The 9325-nt window shown below is 45.9% G+C and overlaps 1 protein-coding gene across 1 annotated transcript in view; it reads left to right on the forward strand.

The window, feature by feature from the left end:
* LOC105911026 (segment polarity protein dishevelled homolog DVL-3) overlaps positions 1-9292 on the forward strand; it is a 28628-nt gene extending 19336 nt beyond the window's left edge. The window contains exons 4-15 of the mRNA XM_031573510.2: positions 687-841; positions 1587-1722; positions 3505-3598; positions 3843-3912; positions 4277-4416; positions 4807-4883; positions 5012-5079; positions 5626-5775; positions 6300-6431; positions 6675-6842; positions 7024-7239; positions 7465-9292. Coding sequence (XP_031429370.1) covers positions 687-841; positions 1587-1722; positions 3505-3598; positions 3843-3912; positions 4277-4416; positions 4807-4883; positions 5012-5079; positions 5626-5775; positions 6300-6431; positions 6675-6842; positions 7024-7239; positions 7465-7874 — 1816 coding nt within the window. The 3' untranslated portion in view covers positions 7875-9292. The remainder of the gene's footprint in view (positions 1-686; positions 842-1586; positions 1723-3504; positions 3599-3842; positions 3913-4276; positions 4417-4806; positions 4884-5011; positions 5080-5625; positions 5776-6299; positions 6432-6674; positions 6843-7023; positions 7240-7464) is intronic.
* Positions 9293-9325: the final 33 nt, after the last annotated feature.

Here is a 9325-nt window from a genome sequence, read left to right on the forward strand (position 1 = left end):
TAAAAACAGAGGAGGAAAAAAAGATGATTCAGCCTCTGGGCTCCCCCTGCTGGTGATGCCCAGGAGCAGATAGACAAGTCAGCATCAGCAGTCCACACATACACACACACACACTCTGACACACACACTCACACACGCGATCAAACACATAGACACACACACACACGCAAATAAACACTCACACACACACACACACTCAAACACACACACACACACACACAATGAGAACCCACACACGCACACTGAGAATTACACTCGTACTCACACACACACACACACACACACACACACACACACACACACACACACACACACACTCGTACATATTGTCTTGCTCCCGGCATGCTTTGGCTGACATTAAAACTCACTTGACATTTAAACAGCAGGGGTCCCTGAGAAAGACTGCCCCAGTAACGGATGTGCCTGTTGGGCCTAATCAGGCATCTGCTGGTGAAAAGCAACTGTTTGTGTGTGTCTGTCTGTGTGTGTGTGTGTGTGTGTGTGTGTGTGTGTGTGTATGTGTGTGTATGTGTGTGTGTGTGTGTGTGTGTGTCTGCAGTTTTTGTATGTGTCGTAAGGACAGAGGCAATATTCTTCTCGACTGATCTTTCTTCTCTCCAACTCAGCCCAGTCTCCCCCCTTCGTTATGTTTCATCTTCTTTTCCCTCCGTCTCTCCCCGTGGCAGTGCGAACGCTGCAGGCAGCCAGGACAACCTCGATAACGACACGGAAACAGACTCCGCAGCGCCTCCGCGCAGAGACAGAGAAAGAGACAAAGACAAAGAGAGGGAGAGAGACCGGGAGAGGGAGAGACCACGGAGGAAAGACCCCCACGACCATGGTGTGTTTGGCTGCCGGCTGTCACTGTTCATTGTCATACTTGACTCCATCTCCACTTGACTCCGCTTTACGTTCGCAGCTAGACTACACTGAATGGCTCCCCTGCACCCCCCCCCCCTTTACATCTTGCTATATCAGATCGAGTTTAGTTTAGTTTAGTTGGAAGCAATTCAAGTGGATACAGTGGATACCTACAGTGTGAAGGTGAAGTGAGTCTTATTAGGTTAGAATGAGAGCTGAGCAGACACGGAAAATAAAGGTGGGCCTTGGAATGCTCTGAAAAGTGCTCGAAGGAAATCTCTCCCATTTTCAGCAGTGAGCGTTTGGCTTAGCCCGCAGACACTTGAAAATGTGAATAAAAAAAAAAGACGCTGGATGACCTCAAAACTCAGATTAAGCAAAATGTCAACTTGTCAAGTGAATCTGCACTTTAGACATAGTGATTACACTAACTGTGAAGGCTACACATCTGAGGAATACGTTTCATGATATCAAAAGCTGTCCAGAGGACTGTCTGTACTGCATAGTTATTTAGATTCATGAAGGGATTCAGTTTGGGTTGTGACAACATCTATTCACTTATATTTATACATAATAGGAATACACTGACATAGAAACACATGAACCAGGTGCCCAGTCATCAGCACCAGTTCTAGAGATAAGTCCTTGTAGTGCAATACAATGTTATCTGTCACCAGTGCCTGTAAATGTGCAATCTGCTGACTCTGTGGTGGCGCCCCCTGCAGGTGGAAGGCTGAATGGCCACTCTCGACTGGAGCGCAGGCCAGAGCTGGCGGGCTATGAGAGCTCCTCCACCCTCATGAGCAGTGAGCTGGACACCACCAGCTTCTTCGACTCCGAGGAAGATGACTCTGCCAGCAGGTGAGCTCATAAACATATGTAGTTCACACACACACACACACACACACATTTAAATTATTGATTTGAATCCACCAATCATATTCTGTACAGAAAGGATTTAAACATTTCTCAGAGGTTGAACAGCTTAGTGACTCATGGGTACAAGAAACATCTCCTATGCCAAACAGCAAGACTACCTATAGCAGCTGATACAGAGCAGAACTTTGCTAGTTGTCTCTTACTAAGACCTGCCAGTCGTAGCCCACTGACCGAAAGCTTATGAACATGCCCCAGGCTTCCAAATATCAATACTACCAGCTTACATGTATAGCCTAGGTCTCTCATCTTAGCAACAATGGGCTGGTATTTGGTCAACTTGTCAAGGAAGGCTATGTCCATATAGAGGTCATAGACACAGGCTACCTCAAGGACTACTACCTCCCTTTTAACTTTGTCCAAGAAAACAACATCAGGGGTGTTAGGGATGTTGCAGAACACATCATCAGAACTGGAAACCAATCTGGCATTATACGGGAGTGTTTTGTACATTGACACATTGGGGGGGAATACTCCCTTAACAGTACTAGAAAAGAGGTCGACAATGCGGTCATATACTGGCGTGCAGTATAAAGTCCTTTGTACTTATTACAGCCATTAACAATATGAGCAATGGATTCTAAATGTTGGTTGAGATTAGGGTGCATTATACAGTGTGGATGATGACATACACACACACACACACGCACACACACACACTAACACACCCACACATACATACACACACACACACACACACACACACACACACACACACACACACACACACACACACACACACACACACACACACACACATACATACACACACACACACACACACACAAATGCGTAAGTTGACACGTACACACTAACACAGATGCAACAATAAATGCTATACACACATGCCATATGTGCCCATATGGAGATGCGCATCCACAATCTCTTATTCTTAAACACACTTGAGTAGATTTGCATGCAGACTGGATATAGCCCATGCATAATACACTCACAGCCCACCAGCCTGCCTGATCAGATGAACGTCTCTCCGAACGATCTGGCCCTGTACCAGCGTTCAGCCATTCACTGATGTACAGACAGATACAGGTAATCTGCTGTCGTAGGAATTAATTTGAATGGCTTCTAAGCAGTAGTTCCACTTGCTTTGGTTATCTTAGTTTTCCTATGCATAGAGCGTTCTTTAATGGGCTCGTATAAAATAGAAGTTAGTCAAGGCACAAGACATAAAATTTGTCTACACAAATATTGTAATCAACCTTTGGTATAGTTTCCGTAAGGATTTTTGTATAAACTCATTCAATATAGAATCCATATGTATTCTCTTTACAATATATACGTTTGTATGTGACGTAGGAGGTACCCTTAGATATAAACTGAATCACACTCAGTACTCAATTCAGTGGTCTTAAGCTGAAAAAATCATTGATACGATTCAGTATATTCCACGACTACACATTTACTCCCAGTATTGCCTTTCTAGCTGCGCAGACATCTTATCCTACACATCATAGCTCACCCAAAGCACGCTCCAATCACATGCTCTATAAAACCAACACAAAAGAGGTTTTCCTCCTGTTTTTGAATACAATGCATACTTCACCGGGATTGGATCAGAGACGCCATGTGGTGTCCTCAAGCCAATCCCAGGCTGGTATGCATTGTGAGTGGACATAAAAGCATAATACCTCAAGAGTATGGCATTAAATGCAGTTATATCATGGCCGTGATGTCACTGCTCTAACCCAGGTTCAGTAGCTCAACAGAGCAGAGCACATCCTCAAGACTGATGAGACGACATCGCCGTCGCCGACGGAAACCAAAGGCACCACAAATGGAGAGGGTGAGATGTAAATGTACTTACACACTCACACTCACTCACTCACACACACACACACACACACACACACACTCACACTCACACTCACACTCACACTCTCACTCTGAGACACACACACAAACTCTCGTGGCTAAGGCAGTCTCCTCTCTAGTATTAATGGCTTTAAATGTGTGTGCTCATGTTGGTCTGTCTGTCTTTCCCTCTTTCTGTCTTTGTCTTTCTTTCTCTCTCTCTTTCTGTTCTTCAGTCATCATCGTTCAGCAGCATCACAGACTCCACCATGTCACTGAACATAATCACTGTCACGTTAAACATGGGTGAGTACGTGTGTGTGTTTGTGTGTGGCCTGCTGCTCTGCCTCTGGTTGCCTACAGTAGAAACTCTGAATGTGTTGACCGTCTCTTATGTACCTGTAGGCTTCACCTCTGTCACTTGCTTTCTCTCCTTTTTATTCTACTCCTTTCCCCTCTCTTACTTTCTTTCTTTCTTTCTTTCTTCTCTCATCCTCTTTCCTTCACTCTCTCATGTCTTATTCCTTTTGATCTTCTCTGGCTTTCTTCTATTCTGTCTTTTCTTTCTTTCTTTCTTTCTTTCAATCCTTCCTCCCATCCTGCCTTCTTTCCACCCTCTCTCACCGTCCTTCATCTTTCCTCTGATGTCTCCCCCCTTCTGTCCCTGCAGAGAAGTATAACTTCCTGGGCATCAGTATAGTGGGCCAGAGCAACGAGAGGGGGGATGGTGGCATCTACATCGGCTCCATCATGAAGGGTGGAGCAGTGGCCGCTGATGGGAGAATAGAACCTGGTGATATGCTGCTCCAGGTATGTGTGTTGGTTAGATGGGTGCTGTGTGTGTGTGTGTTTGTTAGATGGGTGCTGTGTGTGTGTGGGTGTCAGAACATACTGTACATTGTGTTGGGAAGTTGTGTGTGCTTGTTGGGATGGGAGACAGTAAGTGTGTAGTTGTACATTAGTTTTTAGTAATGTATAAAAGATGGTGTGTGTGCGCCTGTCCTTGGAATTGAGTTTGTGTGTTCAGTCAGGATATTGATGTATGACTTTGTTGTGATTACATTTTTTATGTGCAGTGATCAGTGTGCGTGTGTGTGTGTGTGTGTGTGTGTGTGTGTGAGAGAGAGAGTTCCGTCAGCATAGTGTATCTCCCTCAAATGTTTTCCTCTTCCTGTCCGTACTATCTGTTCTTGTCTCAAGGTGAATGACATCAACTTTGAGAACATGAACAACGATGACGCCGTGAGGGTGCTGAGGGAAATAGTACACAAACCTGGGTAAGAGGCACACACACACAGATACACACACACACACACATACACATGTATCACACTCACATATGTGCACACACATAAACCCAATCAAACAGATTAAGGTTAAAATAGCATGCTCTTCTCATCCACAGTCCCATAACGCTAACTGTCGCCAAATGCTGGGATCCCAATCCACGAGGCTGCTTCACCTTGCCCAGAGGTGAGTACTTAAACAGTGTTTCTTTACCTTCCCTACACACTCACACACACACACACACACACACACACACACACACACACACACACACACACACACACACACACACACACTCTCTCTCACACACACACACACACACACACACACACACACACACACACACACTGTAATACAACCCTTTGGGTATGTCTTGTCTCTACATGTTTGCTTTAATCTGAGTGAGTTTTCAACACTATTGAAAGCCATTAGATACACCTACATATCAGTGAATCAGTTTGCTTGAACAATTTAAGAAGAACATCTATCTAAAACTTTCAAGAAAGAATGAGAATTTCAATTCTCTTTCATCATCTTTACATAGCCGTTCTAGTTTTCTTGGAATCGAAACCAGTATTTGTGTTTTTTTGCCTACTTACAGGTGGTCTGATATCACGCACCTTCCATCCCTGTGTATACCATACACCGCACCTGACCACACGACCAGTATTTTGTTTGAATCAGCTGACAACCAGTAGCTGACCTGACCATGCTTTTCCTCTACTTCTTTAGGTGAGCCGATCCGTCCCATAGACCCGGCTGCGTGGGTGTCCCACACGGCGGCGCTGACGGGGGCGTATCCGGTGTACGGTATGAGCCCTTCCATGAGCACAATCACCTCCACAAGCTCCTCCATCACCAGCTCCATTCCAGAGACCGAGCGTAAGTGTGGCCCCCCCCCCCCACCACCACTCCCAAGCGCCCCCCCCCCCCCCCAGCCCCCTCCTGGCATGCTTGCTGATGATGATATCATTTCCTGGCTTCTTGAGGTCCATTTGTGTGTCCATTTCACATTGCTGTGTTGTTGCTGCAGTCATGTCTGCCAATCACATTGCTCACATTGAAAATCACAATGGTGATGATTGGCCTCTGGGGCACAAGGCATGTTCTTTTGCTGTAAGGTATGGATCCCTGCAAGATCTGTGACAGCAAAATGCTTTCAGTCAGTGCTTGTCGTAAGGATTGGGAAGCTAAATCAGTTTTATTCAAATTCCCTAATCAGTCAAGATGCGATTTGCATAAGCCCTCAACCTACTTTTATTTTGCAAGACACAGCACAACACAGGAATTTGAAAAGGTCCCCACTGTTCTTGCTTGTACAGTCCTGGAGTACCTGCACATCACAGCTTTGCTGTACACATCCAGTTCTCCTCTGTCTTTGATCAAACGTTCATCATTCCTCACAGGGTTCGACGACTTCCACCTGTCCATTCATAGCGACATGGGGACGGTTGCCAAGGCAATGGCGTCCCCTGAGTCTGGACTGGAGGTGCGGGATAGGATGTGGCTGAAGATCACAATCCCCAACGCCTTCATAGGTAATATGCTGTAGTTACTCTGGGGCTAGAGGTGTATATCCATACATTATATAAGAATGTGAATGACTTCTTTTTCGATCCCCACCGATTGCACACACCTCTACATCACAGCAAAATAATACATTAATGTGGAGAAATGACTGCATTGGGTTCCCTAGAAATTGTGGAAAATTAATCCAGATGGTATGGCCTGCCAGTTGAGCCATAAGACTATATTTTAAATGCCCTTCTCCACCTCTGCAGGTTCTGATGTAGTTGACTGGTTATACCATCACATTGAGGGCTTCACGGACCGCCGAGAGGCACGCAAGTACGCCAGCAACCTCCTGAAGGCTGGCTACATCCGCCACACTGTCAACAAGATTACTTTCTCTGAGCAGTGTTACTACATCTTCGGTGACTTATGTGGCAGTAAGTCTTTCATTAACTGTTTTGTCTCCTTTATAGCTCTCCTGTACCGTATTTATTTTTCTGCATGGTAGAATCATTGGCCCTATTCTTTAAGGCAAAAATAACTACTTTGTGGCCTTTTTAGTAACTTTTTCCCATCCACTTCCTCTTTTAATCCCTGAATGACGTACCTCTCTCGCAGACATGGCCAATCTCTCCTTACACGACCATGATGGCTCTAGTGGTGCGTCCGATCAGGACACCCTAGCCCCCCTGCCCCACCCAGGAGCTGCCCCGTGGCCCTTGGCATTCCCCTACCAGTACCCCGTCCCTCACCCCTACAACCCCCATCCTGTGCATGAGCCGCCCGGCAGCTACACTGGAGGGGGTGGTAGCGCAGGCAGCCAGCCCAGTGAAGGTGAGATGCTAGAGACCACACCAGGTTGACTGTACACAGGAATGTCTACCCATACATAGACACAAAAGCACACAGGGGCTCACCCAGACACACAGATGCTTTGTGGCATAGATTTGCAATGGAAATGGATGCATTTCTACTCCCCTGCTCAGTCTGTTTTTAATCACCCCTCTCTTTCTGTTTCTCTTTCTGTTTCTCTCTCCCCCCTTATCTGTCCTCCCTCAGGGAGTCGTAGTAGTGGCTCAAACCGCAGTGGTGGCAAGAAAGAAGCTGGAGCAGCTGCAGCTGCAGCAGTAGGAGGCAGCGGCGGTGGTGGTGGCGGTGACTCAAAGTCAGGAGGGAGTGGCAGCGAGACGGAGCTAAGGCGAGAGAAGGCCCCTAGCGAACGCTCTTCGGCACCCCCTAGTGAGCGCAGTGTGCACAGCACCCACAGCCTGCGCAGCATGCACTCAGCGGCGTACGGACCGCCTGGCCTGCCCCCGCAGCCCCAGGCCCCCACCCCCGTCCCCATGGCACCGCCGGGCTCCCCCCCAGGCCGCGACCTGGCCACGGTGCCCCCCGAACTCACGGCCTCGCGCCAGTCCTTCCGCATGGCCATGGGAAACCCCAGTGAGTTCTTCGTGGACGTCATGTGACCTGAGGACAGCAGCAGGTGAATCCTGAGTCTAGCACGTTCAGGACACTGTCAACCCCCAGGAAAAAGAGAAAGCATGAAAGGAGAGATGAAGGACAACGGGGAGGGATTTAGAGGGACAGGGAGTGATTGTGTTGTAGGTGTGTAGTGGTGTATGTATGTGTGTGTGTGTGTGTGTGTGTGTGTGTGTGTCTGAGAAAGAAAGAGACAAGAGTGAGTGTGTGTCCTGTCATGTGGCTCTCTCCCGTCTGTCTCTCTTGTCGAGTGTCTCATACTTTCTTCAGTGAAGAAGATGCAGTGCTCTTTCCTGACTTCCCTCAAAAAGAAAAGCTCTTTTTTATTCCTGTTTCTTTCTGCTTTGGTTGAAGGAGAGGTTGCAGATGAGTGAGGGTGGGTGAAGCGGAATGAGAGGTGAAAGGTTTTTATTTTCCTAACCCTCTTTGTTTCCTTTGTGTTTCTATTCATGTCTTCCTGTTACTCTTCCCATCAGCACTTGCCTCATCTATTGTTTTCTCTCATCTAAATCCTAAAGTCGATAGAGGGGATAGAGAGGAAGGTCAGAAGGAAAGAACAGGCCGAGCTTGTGGGCCCTGTGTGGTCTCCACTTCTCAGCATGTCCAAACGAAGCTTTGCATCTCTGCAACACGTTTAGAAAGAGACACTAACATGAAGAAAAGCTGAGATGTGTTTTATATTTGCCTGTTGTTTTACTTCAATTTTGTAGTTTTGTTTCGGAATTCAAACAACTCAAGGACATGGAGTGTGAGGTTGGGTGTATAAAAACATTATACATAAATCAAAGGATCCTCAGTATGCATTACTTTTATCTGCCTTTTAACAAACAGCAATGTAGACAAAACAAAGTATAGTGTCATCTTGTTTATAGATGCAAGAGTATTGAAGGTACTACTTAATAAGGCTTAACATATCTTGTGCTCTTAAAATGCAGACTGTCTCCTAAATCTAAATCGTCTGCTTTAGTTCCCATGGTAACGGGAGCTCTGATGTCATGTCTGGGGAAGTTACTAGCCAATCAGAAAACTGGAAGGGGAACTCTACTGAAGAGGCACCTCAACATATAAGCCTAGATGCAACTGCACAATCCCAGTTCCCAGCATAGAGCTGATTCCAACACTCTCTCCTCTCCTCCCTGAGCATTACCGTATGAAAGACTTAATTTATCGTGTTTCTTTAACATCTACATTCTGTATGCTATACAACCTAACATCTCATTTTACTTCTGTAAACCCTCCCTTCCCCTTTGAAATACATTTATCACAAGTTTTCCATTTATTAGAAACTGACAATGTATAGTGACAAATGGTTCAATTTAATACTCACTGTACACTGTTTTATGACAACAACAAACAAAAAATTGTTTTTATTTATAAACATAGTTTTATTGCCTAAACTTGGAAACAACTGTGTCTGTGATTTTATTCCAACATAATA

The sequence above is a fragment of the Clupea harengus genome, chromosome 9, assembly GCF_900700415.2.
Source record: "Clupea harengus chromosome 9, Ch_v2.0.2, whole genome shotgun sequence".
Classification (NCBI taxonomy): Eukaryota; Metazoa; Chordata; class Actinopteri; order Clupeiformes; family Clupeidae; genus Clupea; species Clupea harengus.